We start from the raw sequence: 25,638 nt of genomic DNA, 5'->3' as shown, positions 1-25,638 counted from the left end.
TTTAGTGTCTCAGTGTTTTATATGGTCAAGTAGCCAGTTTTCCCCCTGCTACATTTTACTCAGGTACAAATGAAAATGAGTTGACTAGATCGATGGCAGCAGCTCTAATTTGAAATCTTGAAAAATGCATTTTTTATTAAGCAATTTCAAATTGAGCAGACCTCTAAAAACCAGGTTGTTATTTTTCCGGGTCTTTACACACACATCCGTATGAACCATGAACTGTTACTGCACTTCCAAAACTATTATGTCTTGAAGTTTCCAAAATTATATACAACTATTCCAATACATTTTTCACCTTTATGCGTTATTTTCCTTCTCCATATAAAAAAGAAAACCACATAGAAAACCATTTGAAGGAAGGTGATTTCCTTTCTTGGACAGCAGTGACTTCTATTTCTATTAATAACTTATTTGAAACAAGCCACTTACTTTGTTAAGTAGATAGATCCATTTATGCAAATATAAGATACATGCTTTTACAATAATATTCAAGGTCAGTTTGAGTTTCCTGAAAGTTGTTTTGAAAAGTCAGCTATATCAGTTCAATTATTGTATTTGACACAAATCTTTTGTTTCAAGCAATATGAACAGAGAAATGTTAATTTCTATTTCTATTGTTTTATTATTTAATTTCTCCTTAAAAACCTGAGTTGTCACTGTGAAAGATTGGTTAAATATATATCCCCTCACTACACACGTTTCATCTAGTCCTCTTTCCAAAAACTTAACAAGGTCGTTTTACATTCTTAAAGCACCACAGCAAAGTGATTTAAATGCAAAATGTGCTTAAGTGCTACTTAACTATTCCTAACTCTTCTACTGGGAAATCCTAGAAAACTGAACTAATGAAATGCAACTTCTACTTTAAAAATTCTAATTATAACTGTCACATTAAATTGAAGGTGAGAATAAAACTGGTGTATCTGTTAACTAAGTCAAGCGATGTACTGTGTCGTACGTGTTATTTAATGTGCAAGTGTAAAAGTCAAGTTCTCTGCAGAAATCGAAGTGCCTCCCCTCAGTCTTCTGCGAATGTATAAATTAACCATTCTCCCCCAAGCAGTCCTCCTCCCTTCCTCCCTCCGCCCTATTTTAAATGTAGATAGGGCGACCTAAGTCTTTTGAATTTGAAGGGCTGCTATCTCGGCCCCATTCTTTTCATCATCCTGTTTTCAATGACACTGAGCACGTATAGATTCTTCTATAAAAGCACCCCCTGGATGCAGGGCTTGATTCTTCAGGCTGCTTGCTTAATTTTGCATAGCAATTAGTACTGACTTCACTAAACCAGTAATCCAAATACAGCTCGAGAATGTTCCACGTAGTTCCTCAAACTTAACCCTGTGCCTTTTGATTTCAAGCCCGAAGGGGAGGAACTTGCATAATTACTAAATTCCCAATTGGAGTGGTCTGGAGGAGGGTACGGTAAACCCAAACTATACGTTAATTCAAACCCTCGCCGCGACTGGGCAGCAAGGAGCCAACATATGCCTTCTTTTAAAAATCTATTCTACCTATTCACTGACCGCGCAGGGCCGTGCCACATGGTCCTCCCTTGCAGCCAGTCAGCTGTGAGCAGCAGATGGGATCATTTGCATTTTTCTTTTTATACTTTCTTTGATCGGCAAATTAAAGGATTTTTCTTAAATTTACATTCTCATTGTTTGCCTAAAATACAAACGTGGCTAAACTGTTGAATTGGGCTTCACTGACTCTCACCCAGCACCTCCCCCTCCCCCTACCCAGCCACTGAGACTTGAGAAAATACCCGAGGGGTAGATTTCGTATTTATCAACTGGGAATCTACAGTCCAAGAGTTAGGAGTAGACAGAATCAGCCTTTATTGAGTTGGTGACTCGTGTTTTTCTATTTTAGGCGCTCGGCGCAGACAGCCCGTGGGTTTGTGTTTGTGGGGTGTGTGTCTGTGAGCGCGGGTGCTTCCGAAGCTCTCGCTCCGCAGCCTCACACCCCAGAACTTCAGGTTGCAAGTAGCAGGCAAGATTTTAGCTCTGAGGCTCACAACAGAGGGCGGCCACCGTGCAGGGGGAGTGGCCAGAGCCAGCTTTTCCCAGCGCCAGGGTCGCTCTCCCGGGTCCCGCCGGACTCCATGCCGCCCCGCGGGGCCGCAGGAGCCACCCGGGCCCTCGCGCCCCAAGGTCTTTGTGCCGGTGGCGGCGCGGGAAGACGGGCCCCGGGGGCCTGGGCTGCGGCCCAAAGGCCAAAAATTCGGGAGAGGCGTGGGCGCGAGGCGGGACAAGCTCCGCATAGTCGCCGTCCCGCAAGGGGCAAAAAAGTAGAAAAAGCCGTTTGGGGCCAAACTCTCGGGTCTGAGAAACCACGTTTCCGAGGACGAACTCGCGGTGGGAGGACACATGGGGTACAGGGGACATTGTTCGCGGCGCCTGCCCGGCGCGCCGTGGGTGCGCGGCCGCCGCCCCCGCCCCGGGCAGCCAGCGCGGGCCCACGTGGAGCCACTGCGCCGGCCGAGCGCGCCGGGCCGCCTGGGTCCCGGGAGTGCGCGCCCGAGCTCCCCGCCGCGGCCGTTCACGCCCGAGCGCCGCCGCCGCCGGTCCCGCGTGTGCCCCGCTGAGGGGGAGGGGCGGGCCGGGGGTGGGGGCGGAGGGGTTGTGGTTCCACTGCAGCGGGGGCTCCTGTGTCCTTGTGCGGAAATGACACACGGAGTCCCGTCACGTCACGCGAGAGCGCAGCGCACGGACACACACAAAGAGAGGGGAAAATACACGGCGCTCGCCCGCCCGCCGCCCCCAGCGCCTCCCCGGGCCGCCCCGGCCAGGCCCTCCGCGCGCGGCCCCCACTCCCCGGCCCCGCGCCCTCCCCCCCCCACGTGGCGCCCAAACTCGGCGCGGGCCCGCCCGGCAAAGTACAGAACTCGCGTCCCAGGTAAGTGCGGGGCGGATCAAGCCGGCCGCGCGGCGGCGGCAGCGTTGGCGGCTCCGGGGCGAGCGGCCGGTAGAGTGGCTGCAACATCCATGCCGGGGTGGGGGCGGGAGCAGGGGAGGGGACGCGGAGGGGGGCTGCTCCTTGCGCGCCCGCCGGTAGTAGCGCCCACCCCCGCGCGGGCCGAGCGACCGGAGCGGGCGCCGGGCGCCCACGGGCTCGCCGCGCCCATTGTGCTGCGCGCCCCTTTGTGCCCGCTCGGAACGCGGCGGCTCCATGGCGTTCTGGGGAGCACGCGCGCCGCGCGGGGGCGGGGGGTTCGCGCGGTGGAACCGTCCGCGCCGCCGCCGCCGCCCGCCCCACTCGCGCCGCGCGCCGGCCCCGCACCCCCGCCGGGCGCCGCGATGGAGCGGCCGGGGCGGCCGGAAGGCTCTGCCGTACTCGCGGCGGCTTGGCGCTCGCGCTCGGCGGGGCTTTGGCGGGGCACTGCTCGGCGTGTGGAAGGGGGTGTCGGAGCGGGAGCAGGGGGCGGGGACTGGAGGGAGATGCCGGGCGGCGAGCGGGAGGCCGGGGGAGCCGCCGCTCGGAGGAACGAAGCCTCCGGAGGCTGCAAATGGAGCGAGGCCGGCCCGCGGCGGCGGCGGCCGGGAGCGGAGAGGGATGGGCCCCGCCGCCAGGGGGCGCAGCGCTCCCTTCCCGGCCGTTCCACGGCGGTTCGCGGTTCCCGCTGCCCAGGAGCTGGAGGCGGGCCCGGCGCCTTGGGTGTGCACCCGGGCTGGCGCGAGGCCTGGCCGGCCGGCCGCAAAGCTGAAGCCTGGGGCGCTCGCCGCTCCTCGTGACCGCTCCTTTCCCTCTCTATGATAAACGTGATTTCCCACGCATGCTTTGCCCTTGCCTCATCCATGAGCTGTGCACCACCGATTTGGAGGCCCTTGTGTGCTTGTTTACCTACGTCTCCCTATGTAGCTATTTTAAACAAGGTGTTTTTACAGAGATAAAAGTTTCATTGATTGCTCAGGTGGGTCTTTCTGGAAGGATTCTGCACGTAGACGCTAACTCGACAAGAGTGCCGGGAGGAACAAGGTTACTCACTAGAGTTGGAAATGTGCAGTTCATCTCCTTAAAGTAACTTTTGAATGGTTGAATACAAATAGTAAACATGCCACAGGGCAGCATGGCATAGTGCCAGAAAGCTACGGTTGCAGGAAACTGAGGTAAGGAAGTGAGTCCTTCAGGTAGCCAGGTATATAAATGGCTGGGATGGAGGACTTTCTCTTGTTACCCGCTCCCCACTTCCACCCTTGCAGTCCGTTTTTCTCTTTTTTTTTTAAACCATTCATCCCTAGATTTTGGCTTTATACTACCATACAAGGGCCTGTCAAGCTTTCCTCGGTACTGGGACTTGGGCAAGATTTTTTATCTCCCTCACAGTTTCACATCCCCAGCCTCTAACCCGGTGTCTCATAACTTAGTAGGCGTTCAGTGCGTATTTCCTAAATGAATGGAGAGAGCCTCTTGGATTCTAGAGGAAAGATGGAGCCAGAGCAGCCAGTTGCTGCTGCTGGGTTAGCTGGTGTCTGTGTGGCCCTTGAAATCTGTCACATGAACCTCCTGTCATGGAACATGAGTTTTTTTTTTTTTTTTTTTTTGAGACGGAGTCTCGCTCTGTCACCCGGGCTGGAGTGCAGTGGCTTGATCTCTGCTCACTGCAACGTCTGCCTCCCGGGTTCAAGCGATTTTCTTGCCTCAGCCTCACGGAGTAGCTGGGATTACAGTCCATGTGCCATCATGCCTTGCTAATGTTTGTATTTGTAGTAGAGACGGAGTTTCACCATGTTGCCCAGGCTGGTTTCCGGACCTCAGGTGATCTGCCTGCCTGGCCTCCCAAAGTGTTGGGATCACAGCCATGAGCCACCGTGCTTTTTTTTTTTTTTTTTTTTTAGACAGAGTCTCGCTCTATCACCAGGCTGTAGTGCAGTGGCGTGATCTCTTTTCGCTGCAACTTCCGCCTCCCAGGTTCAAGGGATTTTCCTGCCACAGCCTCCCGAGTAGCTGGGACTACAGGCGTGTGCCACCACTCCCGGCTAATTTTTTGTATTTTTAGTAGAGACGGGCTTTCACCGTGTTAGCCAGGATGGTCTCAATCTCCTGACCTCATGATCCGCTCACCTTGGCCTCCCAAAATGTTGGGATTACAGGTGTGAGCCACCGCGCCCAGCCTTTCTTTTTTTTTTTTTTTTTTCTTGAGACAGAGTTTTGCTCTTGTTGCCCAGGCTGGATTGCAATGGCGCGATCTCGGCTCACCGCAACCTCCGCCTCCTGGGTTCAAGTGATTCTCCTGCCTCAGCCTCCCAAGTAACTGGGATTATAGGCGCGCGCCACCATGCCCGGCTAGTTTTGTATTTTTAGTAGAGAGGGGATTTCTGCATGTTGGTCAGGCTGGTCTCGAACTCCTGACCTCAGGTCATTCGCCAGCCTCGGCCTCCCAAAGTGCTGAGATTACAGGCGTGAGCCACCACACCTAGCCTACATGTGTTATCTTTCATAGAATGATACACTCCTAGAGAGTCAATTTTACTCTGGGAATTTTTGAGACAGGGTCTTTCTCTTTCACCTAACCTGGAGTGCAGTGGCACAGTCTAGGCCCATTGCAACCACTGACTCCCGGGCTCAAGCGATCCTCCCACCTCAGCCTCTCAAGTAGCTGGGCCTACAGGTATGCACCACCTCACCTGGCTAATTTTTTATATTTTTAGTAGATACGGGGTTTCACCATGTTGGCCAGGCTGGTCTCGAACTCCTGAGCTCAAGTGATCTACTTGTGTCGGCCTCCCAAAGTGCTGGGATTGCAGGTGTGAGCCACTGCCTGACCGGGATAAATTTTTAAAATGAAACTTAAATGACTGGGTGCAGTGGCTCACACCTGTAGTCCCAGCACTTTGGGAGGCCGAGGTGGGTGGATCACCTGAGGCCAGGAGTTCCAGACCAGCCTGACCAACATCGCGAAACCTCATATCTACTAAAAATACAAAAATTAGCCAGGTATGGTGGTGGGTAATCCCAGCTACTCGGGAGGCTGAAGCGGGAGAATCGCTTGAACCTGGGAGGAGGAGGCTGCAGTGAGCCAAGATCGTGCCACACTGCACTCCAGCCTGGGTGACAGAGCAAGACTCTGTCTCAAAAAGAAAAAGAAATAAAGTCACACACAAAAAAATGTGCTAAAAACTGATTTTTTTGGTGCTTTGTATCACCTTGCTCTGACAGTCTCTTTCCTTCTCCAAATTTGATCTCTTCTTCTGCTTCTGATACATCAGTATTTCTTGCAACATCATTGTTTCAACCCAGAGCTCTTGTGGTTTCTGGGATTAGCTGCCACAAGTTCCCCACACATGCCAAACTAAGAGCTCTCCATGCCAGTATCAGCCCTCAGAGTGTTAAACATGAGAGGGGCCGTTTTAAGAGTGGCAGTGAATGCTTGGCATGTTAGTCTGTGAATTTTGTATGAAAACCACTTTTACAAACTATTGTTTTAGAGCTGAAATTTTCTCAGCAGGTCACCTGATACCATGCTCTCCCTCCAGTTTTTGTAAGACAGAGTCTGGCTATGTTGACCAGGTTGATCTTGAACTCCTAGGCTCAAGCAATGCTTCCGCCTGAGCCTCTTGAGTAGCTGGGACTATGGGTGCACACCACTGTGCCCAGCTTCCTTTTTTTTTTTTTTTTTTGAGTCAGGGTCTCACTCTGTCACCCAGGATGGAGTGCAGTGGCACGATCACAGCTCACTGCAGCTTCAACCTCTTGGGCTCAAACGATCCTCCCACTTCAGCCTCCCAGGTGGCTGGAACTACAGGCCTGTGCCACCATGCCTGGCTGATTTTTTTGAGACGGAGTTTTGCCCTTGTTGCCCAGGCTGGAGTGCAATGGCATGATCCCGGCTCACTGCAACCACCGCCTCCCAGGTTCAAGCAATTCTCCTGCCTCAGCCTCCTGAGTAGCTGGGATTTCAGGTGTCCGCCACTACGCCTGGCTAATTTTTGTATTTTTAGTAGAGACGCGGTTTCTCCATGTTTGCCGGGCTGGTCTCGAACTCCTGACTGCAAGTGATCCGTCTGCCTCAGCCTCCCAAAGTGCTGGGGCTACAGGCGTGAGCCACTGTGCCGGCAATTTTTTTGTATTTTTTATAGAGATGGGGATTCACTGTATTGCCCAGGCTGGTCTCAAACTCCTGGAGTCAAGTGTTGCACCTGTCTTTGGCTGAGATTACAGGTGTGAGCCACTATGCCTGCCCCACCTCGATTTTTTTTTTTTTTTTTTTTTTTTTTTGAGACAGAGTCTTGCTCTGTCACCCAGGCTGGAGTGCAACGGCACTATCTCAGCTCACTGGACCCTCCATCTCCCAGGTTCAAGGATTCTCTTGCCTCAGCCTCCTAAATAGCTGGGATTACAGGCCCGTGCCACCATACCCAGCTAATTTTTGTATTTTTAGTAGAGACGGGATTTTGTCATGTTGGCCAGGCTGGTCTCTCAACCTCAGGTGATCTGCCCACCTCGGCCTCCCAAAGTGATGGGATTACAGGCATGAGCCACCACGCCCAGACCGCCCCCCGCCCCCACCAATTTTTAATCCAAGTTGAAACGTGTATTTAAAGTCAGCCCTCTTGGCTGGATGTGGTGGCTCATACCTGTAATCCCAGCACCTTGGGAGGCTGAGGTGGGTGGATCTCTTGAGGCCAGGAGTTCGAGACCAGCCTGGCCAACATGGCGAAACCCCATCTCTAGTGAAAAATACAAAAATTAGCCAGGTGTGGTGGCACATGACTGTTGTCCTAGCTACTCGGGAGGCTGAGACAGGAGAATTGCTTGAACGCGGGATGCCGAGTTGCAGAGAGCCGAGGTCGCACCACTGCACTCCATCCTGGGCAACAGAGCGAGACTCCATCTCAAATCAATCAATCAATCAGCCCTCTTAATTTTTTTTCTACCTATGGCCACCTCTCCTCTTGTCTGATTTTCAGTTATTTCTGACTAGTGAAACACAGTTGCATCAGTATCAGGGCATTGATTGCTCAATTGAATAAGTCATTTACTGGCCTTTTCTTGTATGTCAGGGGCTGTTTTGGTTTGAGCATGGAGCTAGCAGAGCGAAGGACTGAGGCTTGCTTAGGATTGGGGGTGCAGTATACACCCAACTGCCCCGAACCCTAATTAGCTTGTGTGGTCACAAAATAAAACACTTGATAAAATGGGAAGTGCAGCAGAAACTCAGCTTATACCTCCTAGGAAAATTAGTCACCGTTGTGCTGTCAGTCACATGGCTGGATGCTGGAATGTGTGGTCCCTCCTTCCACCTTGAGCCTCAGCTTCTGCATGCCAAGGTTAATACGCAGAGTCTCCTGTGAGCCATGTGAGGAGGTAGCCCTCCACGAGGTTGGGGAGAACGTAAGTGGAACTTCTTAGCTGAGGAAGATGGCACATTTACTCAAGACTCAGAAGACGCAAGTGACCAAAGATTAAGACACCAAATCACAGGCGCGCGGGCAGGGTTGTGCGGCTGTGCTTGGCTGCATGCGGAAGAGGAGGTTGTGCTCTGACTGAATAAGGAAGGCAGCTACAATTACAGCTTTAGAAAAACTCTGGGGAAAATTGCCCTGGTTTTGTGAGGACTGGTATTTTTCAAACTGCATTTGCAGATGTGCCTAAAAATAAAAACAAATTGCAAACATGTCCTGCAAGTCCCTTGGGCAGGATGCCACTGCCAAGGGGGCTGGGTCCTGAGACCCTTGAGGCTCCCAGCCGGTCCTGTGAACCCAGAGACCTGCGGCACCAGAGTGGATGGCATGGGAACATTCCTCCTGTCCTCAGGGAGAGCATTTTATTTGGTTTCATCCCCCTCCCTCCAGTTTCTATGTTTCACTGGAAAGAAAAGTTACTAAACCTTTTTAATCTTTTAAGCCATTTTATTTAATTTGCAGTTCTTAAAAATTCACTATTAAAATGTACTTTAGGCTGGGCGGGATGGCTCACACCTGTAATCCCAGAACTCTGGGAGGCCAAGGCAGGTGGAACTTTGAAGCCAGGAGTTCAAGGCCATCCTGGCCAACATGGTAAAACCCCGTCTCTACTGAAAATACAGAAATTAATCGGGCATGGTGGTGCCCACCTGTAATCCCAGCTGCTTGGGAGGCTGAGGCAGGAGAATCGCTTGAACCCAGGAGGCAAAGGTTGCAGTGAGCCAAGATCGTGCCACTGCACTCCAGCCTGGGCGACAGAATGAGACTTTGTCTCAAAAAAATAAAAAAATAAAATGCACTTGAAACATCTTTTCCTTAAAAAAAAAAAAAAAAGAAGCTTTATAATAGGTAACATTGAGTGCTATGTGTCAGACACTTTCTCCTTTGTAGTTTTCGCAAAAACTTTTTGAGGTGAGGTAGATGTGTCCAGCTCCTATTACAGAATACAGCTTGGATGGGTAGGTAAACAGCTGGCCTGGTGTTAGATGCTAAATATTTTAACTCGGTTAAAAACCTTTTTGGGCTGGGCGCAGTGGCTCATACCTGTAATCTCAGCACTTTGGGAGGCCGAGGCGGGTGGATCAGCTGAGGTCAGGAGTTCCAGACCAGCTGGGCCAACATGGTGAAACTCTGTCTCTACTAAAAATACAAAAATTAGCTGGATGTGGTGGTGCATGCCTGTAATCCCAGATACTTGGGAGGCTGAGGCAGGAGAATCACTTGAACCCGGGAGGCAGAGGTTGCAGTGAGCCGAAATTGTGCCACTGCACTCCAGTCTGGGCGACAGAGCGAGACTCCGTCCCCCCCCCCCAAAAAAAAGCCCTCTTTGAAAACTGGGCTGGGTTAAGGGTCAGGTGAGGTGGCTTGCATCTGAAATCCCAGCACTTTGGGAGGCTGAGGCAGGAGGGTTGCTGGAAGCCCGGAGTTTGAGACCATTTTGGGCAACACCTGGAGACCCTGTCTCTACAAAAAATAAAAAATTAGCTGGGTGTGGTGGCGTACACCTATAGTCCTAGCTACTCACAGGCTGAGATGGGAGAATCATCTGAGCCCAGGAGTTCAAGGCTACAGTGAGCTCTGATCATACTACTGCACTCTGCCTGGGTAACAGAGCAAGACCCCCATCTCTGGGGAAAAAAAAAAATGAAAAAACTGGATTAAAAGCCAGGGTTTCATGCAGTTCCATCTGACTCCAAAGTTTAGTAAAGAATTCCATTTTTTGGAGGGTCACCTGCACTAATTCCTGCCTTGGTCACAGACTGGCCCATCTGGCTTGTTGACTTGCTCATGCACCTGCACCCAGCTCACAGCTTAGCAGGAAGAGGGAAAGAAAGCTGGGAGGTCATGGCCCATTCCTCAGTCCCAGCTTCCTTGGAAGGCTGGAATGAAGCTCTCATGCCGGGAGTCTCCTGAAGTCCTTCCTACTCCCTGGTCTCAGCTGCATCCCTTGGGCAGGACAAATCACCCCCACCCCCGCCCCGTCCCCTATCTGCACAAGAAGCAGTGCTTGTGGGGACTGTGTGGGTTGACATATGTAACACTTAGAACATGAAGCCTGTGCCACATGAATACTAACTACTGTCCCCCTCTTCTAGGTTTAATTTTTAGAAGTCAATGTCACCTGTAGCAGAGAAGTTCCTTGAAATCAAATCAGACATATGGCAATTGTGAAAAGATTGAAGTAAGGTTTAGGTCTTGGTTAAATTTTTAAAATCCTTGAGTTTGTTTTGTTAATGACTGAGCATATTCTCTCCACTTTACCTTTTGTGTGTGGCAGGGGCCACACAGCCACCATCCCTATTGTTTCAGGTTCCAATCACATTCCTGTTCTGGGGCCCACATTCTCAAGGGAATCTTCTGGTAGTGAGAGTTTGCTTCAGTTTACATCTGGAAACAGCTCTTAGGGGTAAGGGGGATTTGCCCCTGAGTGGCATGAGGTCAGGGCTGCTGGGGCCAGGTCTTCCTGGACTGGCACCTCAGCCCAGTGGCGAGGACATCTCTGATCTAGCAGGGTAAAATCCGGAGTCAGCTGGCTGGAATTTGAACCTCCAGGTTGCAGGAAGCCCAAGTACTTCCCATTTCTGTGCCTGCCGCTTGTCCTGTGTGACTCCCCGGCCCACAGGCCTCTGGCAGCTCTGATTAGGCTCATGCTGCTGTCCCAAAAGACCTGGTCTGTCTGCTCTCTCCACAGCAACTGACTATTCAAAGAACTTGATAGAAAGGTACCCCGGGCCACTCCCAGCTGCCTATGGGTTCACTAGAGAATGTCCTTTTGCAAATCTATGGGCTGGACAGGGAAAAGGCCAGTGATCCTGATCAACTGCCCCCTGCTTAGAAGACCATGTCATCTCCCATCCCAGTTCTTTTTTTTTTTTTTTCTTTTTTGAGACAGAGTCTTTCTCTGTCTCCCAGACTGGAGTGCAGTGGCGTGATCTCGGCTCACTGCAACCTCTGTCTCCCAGGTTCAAGCGATTCTCCTGCCTCAGCCTCACGAGTAGCTGGGACTACAGGTGGGTGCCTCCACGCCCAGCTAATTTTTGTATTTTTAGTAGAGACGGGGTTTCACCACGTTGGCCAGGATGGGCTCCATCTCTTGACCTCGTGATCCACCTGGCTTGGCCTCCCAAAATGCTGGGATTACGGGTGTGAGCCACTGCGCCCAGCCGACAGTGGACTTTTAAACCAAATATCCTTTCGTGCTTGCTGATTTTTGTTCTGTGTGCATGTACAGTCGGCCCCGCCACATCTGCAGGTTCATCCAACTGCAGGTAGAAAATATTCCAGAAGCTGGAGCTGGACACAGTGGCTCATGCCTCTAATCCCAGCACTTTGGGAGGTCGAGGTGGGTGGATTGCTTGAGCCCCAGAGTTTGAGACCAGCTGGGGCAACGTAGGGAGGCCCGTCTCTACAAAATAAAAAACTAGCTGTGTGTGGTGGCGCATGCCTGTGGTCCCAGCTGCTTGGGAGGCTGAGGTGGGAGGATGGCTTGAGTCCAGGAGGTTAAGGCTGCAGTAAGACACAATCATACCACTGCACTGCAGCCTGGGTGACAGAACCCATCTTAAAAAAAAAAAAAAAAAATCCAAAAGAAAAACCAGTAAAAAATTACACCACGAAGAAACTATACACTATAACCACTATTTATATACCACTTACATTGTATTATTATAAGTAATCTGGAGATGATTTAAAGTATACAGGAGGATGTACACAGGTTACATGCAAATATGATGCTATTTTTTATCAGGGACTTGAACATCTGTGGATTTGGGTGTCACTGGGAGTCTTGGAACCAACCCCCTGAGGATACTAAGGCATGACTATATTACCTGGTAAAAAATGGGGAAAAGCCACATTATGTATCTTCCCTCTTAAAATGAACTCTAAAAAGATGAAGTGTCCTGTAATGTGTAACTCTTTCCAGCCTATCTCTTTGTGATGTGGTTCTTCCTAAGCAGCAGTGGATGGTTCTCACTTCTCTGCCTTTTCCTTGCCTTTCTTCACAGCCTTTCTTCCTCCTCAGTGTCCCTTCCACTCAAGCCAGGTACATGCTGGTATTCTGGATTCCAGCGTGAAGCATAGAAGTAGCCCTAAGCCCTGCAAGTTACTGGATTTATGTAGCCAATTTAAACAACTTATCCATTGTAATTTGATATTTGAGTGGCTAAAGCATCTTGTTATTTCTGAACATTTGGGATTATCCTCCTTTTTGTGCTTTTTGTAAACTGAAGGCTTTTCTGATGACCTTCTAATCTTTCCTCACCCACATGCCCTGAATGGAAGATTGAACACTGCCTATCTCTCTCTGTGCAGAAGGATAGAGACTAGTAGGCATTTAAATAAAATTATATATATTCCTGCGAGCTCTGCAACATTTAAAACCTTTCTGTACCAATGACAGTCATTTTGCCTGGGGCTTCCTAGGCTATTTGTTTAAGAAAAACACAGGAGCATTTTCACTTATTAAATTAACCACCGGAGATTGGTCTTGTTTGGGAGTTGCTCTCTCATGTCTTTGAAACCTGTGGCATTTTAACTCCAGGCAGCTGCAAGCTTCATGGGTCTCACAGACACACATCTCCTTCTTTTGTTTAAACTTTCCCTTGGCTTGGTCAAGGGCTTCTCTCTTTTTCTTTTTTCTTTCTTTTTTGAGACGGAGTCTTGCTCTGTTGCCCAGGCTGGAGTGCAGTGGCACGATCTCGGCTCACTGCAGGCTCTGCCTCCTGGGTTCATGCCATTCTCCTGCCTCAGCCTCCCGAGTAGCTGGGACTACGGGTGCCCGCCACCACGCCTGGCTAATTTTTTTTTGTATTTTTTTTAGTAGAGATGGGGTTTCACCGTGTTAGCCAGGATGGTCTCCATCTCCTGACCTCGTGATCCGCCCGCCTCCAAAGTGCTGGGGTTACAGGTGTGAGCCACCACGCCCGGCCTTCTCTTTTTTCTTTGTTTTTTCTTTCTTTCTTTCTTTCTTTTTTTTTTTTTTTGAGACGGAGTTTCGCTCTTGTTGCCCAGCCTGGCGTTGAATGGCGCGATCTCGGCTCCTCACAACCTCCGCCTCCCGGATTCAAGCGATTCTCCTGCCTCAGCCTCCTGAGTAGCTGGGATTACAGGCGTGCGCCACCATGCCCAGCTAATTTTGTATTTTTAGTAGAGATGGGGTTTCTGCATGTTGGTCAGGCTGGTTTCCAACTCCCATCCTCAGGTGATCCGCCCGCCTTGGCCTCCCAAAGTCCTGGGATTACAGGCGTGTGTCACCGTGCCTGGCCTCTTTTTTCTTTTTCTTTTTTCCTAGGCTTAGCTCAGCTGTCTGAGAGACATAGAACAGACATCCCTTGGGGAGAAAGTTGATTTTGGGGAACGTGTGGATGTGTTGACTGTCCATAATTTGAGGTTTGTGGTGGGAGGCATGAGAACGTTTTGAAAATGAGAGAATGTCAGAATGAGAAGTTCTCCAGAGTCCAGGAGGCAAAGGGAATGCTCACAGCAGCCTTTAGGAGGTGGGTGCTGTGGTAGTTGGGTAGTTGTGGCAGCGCCTACGTAGCCTATAGTCAGGCAGGCGAGAGGAATGTCTGTGGCATGCTAGGCATCTGGGTGCTGGGTGTCCACCCAGGAGGAGCAGAGCTTGTGACCCTCATCTGGGCAGGTGACCAGGAAATGGAGGTAGCAGTGTGCTCCCCATCCCCTTTCTGCCCAGCTGTGACATTGTTGATGTGCTGTCCCTGCGCCAGCTGGGGATGCAGGGAGTGGCCTACACATCCCTCTTGTAGAAGCTTTTCTGTATTGTGGGGTGGAGTCTGTTTCTACGCACGGAGCAGACTGACTTTCCAGAGTGCTAATGGAGGCAGAAGGAGATGTGGTTTCCTGGTGCTGTTGGACAGAGGGACTCAAATTTGGAAACAGGCCCATGGTTCATCAGAAGAAGCTTAACAAAAGAATGAAGACTCTATTATTTCCTCCCTGGCTGGCTGAGGGAAGGCACAGAAAGACTCGATTTGAAGCCAGGTTCTGCCATTCAGTGATGTGACACTGGAGGAGTTACCTGTCCTGGGTTTCTCTATTTGTTGAAATTGGAACTAAAATAGCTCAGGGTGAGGCACAGGCACACATGCAGTGGCCAGCCCAGTGCCTGGTGTGAAGGTGGTGGGCTGCAGATGTTACAGGGGATGCTCACCTCACTCCCCACTGCGCAAGCCAGGGGCAGGCGCGAGGTTTCCAGGCCTTGCAAATGGGAAATTCCCCAGCTTCTTAATGAGCGAAGCTGATTTGCTGGCCTGGAGGGAAGGGGCCCACCATGCTGTGTTCTGGGCTACTTCTGGGCTAACCTAGCATCTGTCACTAGTCTATAAATGGACACGGAAGTGTTTTCCAAAGCACAAGCACTTGGTGTCTTGAATGCCCAGGCAGCCGCACCAGCACCCCTTCCTCCCACCTCAGCTGCATGAGCCCTCTGGGGTTTCTGCCCACTGCAGGTGGCTGAGATGTGTGCTCTTCCTTCATCACTTTCTAGGGGCTCAAAATTCAGAGGCCAAATTGCTTGCTGTAGGGTCACATGGTGGTGGTTCAGAAAATAGCCTCCTTCCAACCCCACTGGAAACAAGGAAAAATAAAAAAAACAGAAAATAGGCTTTCTGCTCACCAAGCCACATTCCCGGCAGGCTCCATGTGGCAGCCTGGACTCCAGCCCTGCACTGCTCCCTATGTGATGGGCCTGCCAGAGACACATGGTTGGGCGAATATAATGGCAGATAAATAGACTGCCCTTCTCACCACCCATGGTCCTGTCTGCTGTGTTCTCTCATCGACGCCTGTTTTGTTTTGTTCTAGTATTTGCCCATCCTTTTAGTGCTTTCCACTTACCAGAATCTTTGACTCTTTGCAATTTTTCTTTCACCATGACCCTTTTCCTCCCCAAATAAACCAACCGCTGTCTCCTCCCTCTCTGCCTTTTCTCTGCCAAATGTAATTTGTTTTGTAAAGTATGTCCGCCTCTGACAGCCATCGTTTCGCCCCATCTGTTCTGCATCTCAGAACTCCCCTTGATTGGCAGGAATGGGTTATGTGACCATGGCAGTTTCCAAGGGCAGGGGCATTCAGGTGACCTGCAGTGTGTTTCCTTGAGAGGCCTCCTACCAGGCTGGGAATCCGGTCTTGAATTTCTGCCTGGCATTGTCCAGCCCTTCTAGCCACTCAGAGACACCCAGCTCAGATGATGGTGATCCAAAGTGAGGTGTAGTTCCTTGAAATACAGTGGAAGGAGTTGCTAAAATTTAACTCTGGTAAAATAGTTCTCGGACCCTTGAAGTTGACTTATTATTTGTTTTCTGTCAATATCACCCTGTGTGTAATGTTTTTTCAGGTAGGAGATGGCTTGGTGAGTAGGAATTATTTTCAGTTTCAAATCTCATTTTGGTTTTCATTCCTCTGAAAATTAGCAATAGAGGGATGAAAAGAATTGTGCCTGTCTTGCACTATTGTGCACTGTTCTTGAACTAAAAATAGGGCTTCACATCATAAGCACTGTATGTGTTGCCATTATTAGTAACCTTTGCAGTGATGATTGTGCTCATGGATCACCCAGACACACTCTCCCTCTTGCTGCCATCCCCGCCCCATTCACCTGTCTAAAACAGGTACTGTATGTCAAACACACACCATTCTGTGGCTACTCCTTGAATGGTTCACTGAACATTTTAGATGGCTTCATGCTTACAGAGTTTCTTTCTTTTTTTTTGAGACAGAGTCTCACTCTGTCACCCAGGCTGGGGTATAGTGGTGTGATCTTGGCTCACTGCAACCTCTGCCTCCCGGGTTCAAGCAGTTCTCCTGCCTCAGTCTCCCAAGTAGCTGGGACTATAGGCGTGTACCGCCATGCCCAGCTAATTTTTGTATTTTTAGTAGAGATGGGGTTTCACCATGTTGGCCAGGCTGGTGTTGAACTTCTGACCCCAGGTGATTCGCCCACCTCAGCCTCCCAAAGTGCTGGGATTACAGGCACGAGCCACCATTCCCGGCCAGAAATTTCTTAAGAGATACTTCTTGGTCCTGCTCTCCACTCATCCTCAACCAAAATGAGAACTCTGTGTTTGTAGTCAGCTTAATCAGTTGTGGGGATCACAACTCCCAAGTGTCAACATTAAAGATTGCAATGTATATTCTCCAAATGTTACTACCTTTGTATCTTGTACTATTTATGTACATGCTGTCATGGTATTCGGAGATATCAGAGACTTAGTGGTAATTTTGTTTGTTTTGTTTTAGTGGTGCTTTGCCTCATGGTGTCAGTTCCATTCCAGCTGAGGCAGGCAGGTTTTGCTTCAGACCCTGCAGCCTGGAACAGAGCACTGCCCCCCTTTCTAATGAAGCTTAGGCTGGGCACAATGGCTCACACCTCTAATCCCAGCACTTTGGGAGGCTGAGGTGGGCGGATCATGAGGTCAGGAGATCGAGACCATCCTGGCTAACACGATGAAACCCTGTCTCTACTAAAAATACAAAAAATTAGCCGGGAGTGGTGGCATATGCCTGTAGTCCCAGCTACTCGGGAGGCAGAGGCAGGAGAATCACTTGAACCCAGGAGGCGGAGGTTGCAGTGAGCCAAGATTGCGCCACTGCACTCCAGCCTGGTGACAGAGCAAGATTCCGTTTCATAAACAAATAAATGAAATAAAGTATTGTATTTAGCCCAGTAAGTCCAAAATATTATCATTTCAACATGTAATCAATATAAAGCAATTATTAGGGCTGGGCACGGTGGCTCAGATGTGTAATCCCAGCACTTTGGGAGGCCAAGGTGGAAGGATCGCTTGAGGAGTTCAAGAGCAGCCTGGTCAACATAGTGAAACCGCAACTCTACAAAAAAATTTTTTACTTAGCTGTGGGTGGCGGCATGTGGTACCTGTAGTCCTAGCCATTCCAGAGGCTGAGGCAGGAGGATTGCTAGAGCCCAGGAATCAGAGGCTGCAATGAGCCATGATAGTGCTGCTGCACTCCAGCCAGGGTGAAAAGAGTGAGACCTTTCCTCTAAAAAAAAAAAAAAAGAATTACTAGTGAGATATTTTGCATTTCTGTTACTAAGTCTGAGATTTGGTGTGTATTTTACACTTATAGCACATCTCCATTGGACTAGCCACATTTTGAGTCCTTGGTAGCCAGGTGTGGCTAGTAGCCACCTTCAGGTCATGGGCAGCACAGTTCTCTTGACAACTGTAAGTCCTAAGATTTCAGGATCCATGGCCCCCATCCTTCAGCCTATTTGTTTTGTGGCTGGAATTTATAAGCATGGACTTAAAAGAGATAATTAAAATTGGGGTCTTTTTTAAGAGTTGATTTGTTCATGTAATGTTCCCATGGCTCAGTAAGTGGCTATCAGTGGATGCTGTAAGACACGTTCTGCTCACATAAAGTCTTGGAGAAGAGCTCCCAGCAGGGATGCACAAGGCCTGGCTGCTCCTGAGTGTCTGCAGACAAGATTAGGAGGACACATGCTTCCACAGTGCTGTGCTGCTCTGTTACCTAGAGCTGGGGTTGGGAGGGTAAGAGGATTTTCTGTGGGTAGAGAAAATTAAGAAATAAATCAAGCAATAAGTCAATACATTGTCTTTGTCTTTTTATTTAGCGGAATAGAAGATGAACTCAACTGAATTCACCGAAGATGTAGAAGAAGGTAAAAAAAAATGCCGTTTTTGAAAAATGTTTTTAACTGAATACTTTTGATCAGGTCATACATTCACATGGTCCAAAAATATACAAAGTTATATAGTGAAAAGTCCCCTCCACCCACACACTTGTTCCCCGGTTCCCATCCCTCTCCACCCACACACTTGTTATAAGCACCTTGTGTCGCTTTTTAAAAATTACTTTTTTAAAGCACAAAAAGATAATATTTTATGTCTCTCCTTCCACTGCCTTCCCCCCCCAAAAAAGATGTTTAAACCAATTTGAACTAAATGCTCTTGGAACATGGCTTTATTGTACAGCACTAGTGCGGTGAGATAAAGATTGCATTGTTGGAAAGCTCAGGTTTGTTATGACTAGACATCATTATCTCAGCACTGGTGTCAAAGGGCGGCCCACAGACACCCTGCTGCTCAGAGAACCCTGCTGATCTCTGAGCAGCCCTGGTTTTTCCCACTGAGCCCTATTTCTTCTCTGACACAGTTCTAAAAAGTATCACTGTGAAAGTGGAGACAGAGGCTGAAGATGCTGCTCTGGACTGCTCCGTGAATTCCAGGACTTCTGAGAAGCACTCTGTGGACAGCGTCCTCACTGCCCTGCAGGACTCCAGCAAACGAAAGCAGCTGGTCAGCGATGGCCTGCTAGACTCTGTCCCCGGCGTGAAGAGGAGGCGGCTGATCCCCGAGGTGAGGGCCTAGCTGCTGTCACTCTTTGCTTGGGCTCTAACCCTCTCTGATTCCATGCTGAATCTCCCTCTTGTTTTGGGCATCCTGGCAACTGCTGAACCCTTGGGCATGGGAGGGTTTCATTTAAGCTATCCCATCTCTGGCTTCAGTTTCTCGAAAGTGTCTGTCTTTAACTGGAATTCTTGTTTGTGTTTGGATTCCTGGTGGGTAAAGGGAGCCTTCACATTGCAGCTGCTTTAGCGTTATTTTGCTGTGCTTTGTGGGGGAAAGCAGGAGCTTGCTGATAGTGAGGACGGTTAACGTAAGCCTACCACACTTGACATAGTAGCTGATTCTTGCAAAAGTGGGGCATTAGCTGGAGGTCAGGTCTTTTCCTAAATTAAATCTATCATTCACTTATTTAAATAGAGACTGGATCTCACTATGTTGCCCAGGCTGGTCTTGAACTCCTGGCCTCAAGTGATCCTCCTGACTTGGCCTCCCAAAGTGCTGGGATTACAGGCGTGAGCCATAGTGCACAGCCAACTCTTTGTTTAATTGGTTTGTTTTAACTCTCCCCTGTTGGATGTTAGGGCAGATCCAAATAAATTAGGAAGTTATACATTTTAGGGATTTGGTTAGGCTTTAATTTGCATAATGATGAGACTAAGATTTTAACCAAGATTTAAATATACATGTTTATAGTGAGGACCTACATTCCACATCATGGAACATTGAGTGATAGGTTTGTTGGGTTTTTTTTTTTTTTTTTTTTTGAGACGGAGTTTTGCTGTTCTTGCCCAGGCTGGAGTGCAGTGGCGCTATCTCAGCTCACAGCAACCTCTGCCTCCTAGGTTCAAGCGATTCTCCTGCCTCAGCCTCCCGAGAAGCTGAGATTACAGGCATGCGCCACCACGCCCAGCTAATTTTGTATTTTTAGTAGATACAGGGTTTCTCCATGTTGGCCAAGCTGGTCTTGAACTCCCGACCTCAGGTGATCTGCCTGCCTTGGCCTCCCAAAGTGCTGGGATTACAGGTGTGAGCCACTGTGCCTGGCCATGAGTGATACTTTTATTTACTATTTTATTTATTCAGAGTTTTTTTTTTCTAACTCTTTATTCTGGTCTGAATGGCTTTTCTTTTTTAAACAACTTTGTTTCTCTAATTTATTTGGGCTTTAATTTTTTTTTTTCATCTTTGAGACAGAGTTTCACTCTTGTTGCCCAGGCTGGAGTGCAATGGCGCGATCTTGGCTTACCGCAACCTCCGCCTCCTGGGTTCAAGCGATCCTCCTGCCTCAGCCTCCCGAGTAGCTGGGATTACAAGCATGTGCCACCACGCCCGACTAATTTTTGTATTTTTAGTAGAGACAGGGTTTCTTAATGTTGGTCAGGCTGGTCTCAATCTCCTGACCTCAGGTGATCCGCCTGCTTCAGCCTCCCAAAGTGCTCGGATTACAGGTGTGAGCCACTGCATCAGGCCCAAAACAACTTTATTAAGATATAATTCACATACTATACCTTTCACCAATTTAAGTTATATAATTTAATGTTTTTTTTTGTTTGTTTGTTTGTTTGTTTTTGTCTGAGACAGGGTCTCGCTCTGTTGCCCAGGCTGGAATGCGGTGGCGCAATCTTAGCTCACTGCAACGTCTGCAGTGTTGGTCCAGGCTGGTCTCAAACTCCAGACCTCAAGTGGTCTGCCCGTCTTGGCCTCCCAAAGTGCTGGGATTACAAGCGTGAGCCACCGCGCTCAGCCCTAGTTTAACGGTTTTTAGTATATTCCCAGAGTTATGCTATTTTAGGACATTTTTATAACCTTACAAAGAGTCCCTGCCCATTAGCGGTAGCTCCTCATTCCCTACTTTTCCAGCTACTGACAATCACTAATGTACTTTCTAAGGATTTGCCTATTGTGGGCATTTCATTTTTATTTTTAATTGATTGATTGATTGATTGATGGATGGATGGAGTCTCGCTGTGTGGCCCAGGCTTGGAGTGCAGTGTCATGAGCTCAGCTCACTGCAGCCTCTGTCTCCTTGTTCAAGCGATTCTCCTGCCTCAGCCTCCTGAGTAGCTGGGATTACAGGTGGGCACCACCACGCCTGGCTAATTTTTGTATTTTTAGTAGAGACAGGGTTTCACTATGTTGGCCAGGCTGGTCTCAAACTCCTGACCTCACGTAATTCACTCGGCTCAGCCTTCCAGATTGCTGGGATTACAGGCGTGAGTCACTATGCCCGGCCAATTCTAGGCATTTCATGTAATGTAATCATATGTTCTATGGCCATATGTGTCTGACTTCTTAGCATAATGTTTTCAAGGTTCATCATCTATGTATCAGTACTTCATTTCTTTTTGTTTTAACAGACTTTATTTTATAGAGCAGTTTTAGGTTTACAGAAAAATTGAGCAAAAGAGACAGATTTCCCATATACTTCCTTACCCCTACATGTTTATAACCTCCCCCATTGTCAACATTGTATACCAGATTGATGCATTTATTACAACTGATGATCCCCCATTGACACATTATTGCCCAAAGTCAGTAGTTTACATTAGGGCTCACTCTTGCTATTGTATAGTCTATGGGTTTGGACAAATGTATATGCCATTTGTAGTATCATACAGAGTAGTTTTGCTGTCCTAAAAATCTGTTATGCTCTGTCTGTTCATCCTTCACTCCCACATAACCCCCAGCAACCACTGATCTCTTTACCATCTCCATACTTTTATCTTTTCCAGAATGTCGTGAAGTTGGAATTATACAATGTGTAGCCTTTTTAGATTGGTTTATTATACTTAGCAATATGCATTTGAGTTTCCTCCATGTCTTTTCATGGCTTAATAGCTCATTTTCTTTTAGCACTGAATTATATTCTATTGCCTGGATGTACCAGAGTTTATTTATTCATTTACCTACTAAAGGACATCTTGGATGCTTCCAAGTTTTGGCAATTATGAATAATGCTGCTATAAACGTCCATGTATAGGTTTTCATGTGGACATAAGTTTTCACCTCCTTTGGATAAACACCGAGGAGTGTGATTATGTTTAGTTTGGTAAAAAACTACCAAACTGCCTTCCAAAGTGGCTGGACCATTTTACAGTCCCACTAACAAGTTCCTCTTGCTCCACATCCTTGAAAGCATTTGCTGTTGTCAGTGTTCTGGATTTTGACCATTCTAATAGGTATGTGGTAGTATCTTGGTTTTTTTCTTTGTTTAGTTTAAAAAAAAATTTTTTTTTTTTTGCAGAGATGAGGGTGGTCTCACTATGTTGCCCAGGCTATTCTCGACCTCCTGGCCTCAAGCAATCCTCTTGCCTCAGCCTCCCAAAGTGTTGGGATTACAGGCATGAGCCACTGTGCCCAGCGGTTGTGTTTTTGTTTATGTTGTTGTTGTTGTTGTTTGAGACAGGGTCTCTCTGTTGCCAGGGTGGAGTGCAAAAGCAGTGGCACAGCTAGGTGTGGTGGTTTAACACCTGTAATCCCTGCATCTTGGGAGGCTGAGGCAGGTGGATTGCTTGAGTCCAGGAGTTCCAGATCAGCCTGGGCAATGTGGCAAAGCCTTGTCTCTACAAAAAATACAAAAAAATTATCCAGGCCTGGTGGCACACACCTGTAGTCCCAGCTACTCGGGAGGCTGCGGTGGGAGGATCGCCTGAGCCTGGGAGGTCGGGGCTGCCGTGAACCATGGTTGTGTCACTGCACTCCAGTCTGGGTGACAGAGTGAGACCCTGTCTCAAAAAAAAAAAAAAAAAAAAAAAAAGCAGTGGCATAGTCAGCTCACTGTAATCTCAAACTCCTGGGCTCAAGGGATCCTCCTCTTTCAGACTCCCAAGTAGCTGGGACTACAGGCATGCCAGCACCATGCCTGGCTAACTTTTAAAGTTTTTGTAGAGATGGAGTTTGTTGTTCGTTTTATTTATTTATTTATTTATGAGATGGAGTTTTGCTCTTGTTGCCCAGGCTGAAGTGCAATGGCACGATCTCAGCTCACTACAACCTCTGCCTGCTGGGTTCAAGCGATTCTCCTGCCTCAGCTTCCCGAGTAGCTGGAATTACAGGCGTGCACCACCACGCCCAGCTAATTTTGTATTTTTAGCAGAGACGGGGTTTCTCTATGTTGGTCAGGCTGGTCCCGAACTCCCAACCTCAGGTGATCCACCCCCCTCAGCCTCCAAAGTGCTGGGATTACAGGCATGAGCCACCACGCCCGGCTGTTGTTCTCTTAATTTGTGCTTCCCTGACAACATATGATGTGGAGAATCTTTTTATATGCTTATTTGCCAGCAGTATAGCTTTTTTGGTGAAGTGGCTATTAAGATTTGTGGCCCATTTTAATTTTTATTTTATAGAGATAGCATCTTGCTATGTTGCCCAGGCTGGTCTTGAGCTCCTCGGCTCCAGTAACCCTTTGGCCTGAAGCCTTCGAAAGTGCCGGGATTATGGGCTTGAGCCACCACACCTGGCTGGCCCATTTTAAAATTGGGTTTTGTTTTTATTGTTGAATTTTAAGAGTTCTTCATATATTTTGATTAACAGTCCTGTATTTTGATTAATAGTCCTTTATCAGGTATGTCTTTTGCAAATATTTTCTCCCAGCCTGTGGCTTGCCTTTCATTCTTTTGATAGTATCTTGTAGAGCAGAAATGTTTACTTTTAATGAAGTCCAGTTTATTAATTCTTTCATAGACTGTGGCTTTGGTATCATATCTAAAAAGTTACTGCCAAACCCAAGATCATCTAGGTTTTCTCTGATGTTATCTTCTAGGTGTTTTATAGTTTTTCATTTTACATTTAGGTTTGTGATCCCTTTTGAGTTGATTTTTGTAAAGGGTATAAGGACTATGTCTAGATTGACATATTTGCATGTGGATGTCCAGTTTGGTCCAGTAAAATATGTTGAAAAGACTGTCTGTGTTCCATCGTATTGCTTCCGTTGACTGTCTTTATGCAGTTCTACTTCTGGGCTCTCTATTCTGTTCTATTGATCTATTTGTTTATTCTTGCCCCAGTACCACCCTGTCTTGATTACTGTAGCTTTATGGTAAATGTTGCAGTCAGGTAGTATCAGTCTCTTAACTGTGTTCTTTTCTTTTTTTTTTTTTTTTTTTGAGACGGAGTCTCGCTCTGTCGCCCAGGCTGGAGTGCAGTGGCGCGATCTTGGCTCACTGCAAGCTCCGCCTCCCGGGTTCACACCATTCTCCTGCCTCAGCCTCCTGAGTAGCTGGGACTACAGGCACCCGCCACCACGCCCGGCTAATTTTTTTGTATTTTTAGTAGAGACGGGGTTTCACCGTATTAGCCAGGATGGTCTCGATCTCCTGACCTCATGATCTGCCCTCCTCAGCCTCCCAAAGTGCTGGGATTACAGGCAACTGTGTTCTTTTCTTTCACTATTGTGTTGGCTATTCTGGGCTTTTGTCTGTCCATATAAATTTTAGAATTAGTTTATTGATATCAGCAAAATAGCTTGCTGGGATTTTGATTGGGATCATACTGAATCTGTAGGTCAAAGTGGGAAGAACTGACATCTCGAAAATACTGAGTCTGCCTCTTTATGAGCATGGAATGCCTCTCCATTTATTTAATTTTTTAATTACTTTCATCAGTTTTGTACTTTCCCTCATATACATCTTGTATACATATGTATTTTGTTAGGTTTATAACTTAAGTATTTCATGTTTTTGGAGTCCTGATATAAATGGTGTTGTGTTTTTAATTTTAAATTCTACTTGTTTATTGCTGGTGTATAGGAAATAAAATTGACTTTTGTATAGTAACCTTGTATACTACAACCTTCCTATAATTGCTTTATTAGTTCCAGTTGTTTTTTGGATTCTTTTGGATGTTCTACATAGACAATCATGTCATGTGCAAAGAAAGACAGTTTTATTTCTTCCTTCCCGATCAGTATACCTTTTATTTCATTTTCTTTTCTTATTGCATTAGCTAAGACCTTCAGTACAATATTGAAAAGGAATGAGGAGAGGGAGACATCCTTGCTTTGTGCCTGATCTTCATGGGAAACCTTCTGATTTCTCACCATTAAGTACAATGTTAGCTGTGGGATTTTTGTAGGTGTTCTTTTTCAAGTTGAGAAAGTTTCCCTCTAGTCCTAATTTACTGAGAGTTTTTGTTATGAATGGTGTGGGATTTTGTGAAGTGCTTTTTCTGCATTTATTGACGTGATCATGTGATTTTTCTTCTTTACCCTGTTGCTGTGGTGGATTTCATTAACTGATTTTTAAATGATGAACCCCTTTGCATGTCTAGGATAAATCTAAGTTGGTCATGGTGTATAAAATCTTTTTTTTTTTTTGGAGACAGAGTCTCACTGTCTCCTAGGCTGGAGTGCAGTGGTGTGATCTCGGCTTACTGCAAGCTCCGCCTCCCGGGTTCAAGCAATTCTCCTGCCTCAGCCTCCCGAGTAGCTGAGACTACAGGTACCTGCCACTACACCCGGCTAATGTTTTCTATTTTAGTAGAGATGGGGTTTCACCATGTTGCCCAGGCTGGTCCCCAACTCCTGAGCTCAGGCAGTCCGCCCACCTCTGCCTCCCAAAGTGCTAGGATTACAGGCGTGAGCCACCATGCCTGGCCTCAGTTTTTTTAAACGTGAGGCTGGCCACGTGGGAGACAGAATTACGACTCAAATCAGTCTCCTGCTAATGTTTTTTTTTTTTTTTTTTTTTTTGAGACGGAGTCTCGCTCTGTCGCCCAGGCTAGAGTGCAGTGGCGTGATCTCGGCTCACTGCAAGCTCCGCCTCCTGGGTTCACGCCATTCTCCTGCCTCAGCCTCCCGAGTAGCTGGGACTACAGGCGCCCGCCACCACGCCCGGCTAATTTTTAGTATTTTTAGTAGAGACGGGGTTTCACTGTGT

General features: G+C 47.9%; 1 protein-coding gene across 1 annotated transcript in view; it reads left to right on the top strand.

Moving 5' to 3' along the window:
* The first annotated feature begins 2,829 nt into the window (after nt 1-2,829).
* Nucleotides 2,830-25,638, top strand: part of BEND3 (BEN domain containing 3) — a 50,306-nt gene continuing 27,497 nt past the window's right edge. Inside the window, exons 1-3 of the mRNA XM_031012601.3 lie at nt 2,830-2,904; nt 18,028-18,075; nt 18,570-18,772. Coding sequence (XP_030868461.2) covers nt 18,039-18,075; nt 18,570-18,772 — 240 coding nt within the window. The 5' untranslated portion in view covers nt 2,830-2,904; nt 18,028-18,038. The remainder of the gene's footprint in view (nt 2,905-18,027; nt 18,076-18,569; nt 18,773-25,638) is intronic.

Source organism: Gorilla gorilla, chromosome 5 (assembly GCF_029281585.2).
Source record: "Gorilla gorilla gorilla isolate KB3781 chromosome 5, NHGRI_mGorGor1-v2.1_pri, whole genome shotgun sequence".
NCBI lineage: Eukaryota > Metazoa > Chordata > Mammalia > Primates > Hominidae > Gorilla > Gorilla gorilla.
Note: the sequence above shows the minus strand (reverse complement) of the source record. Positions and strands in the feature narration are given on the sequence as shown.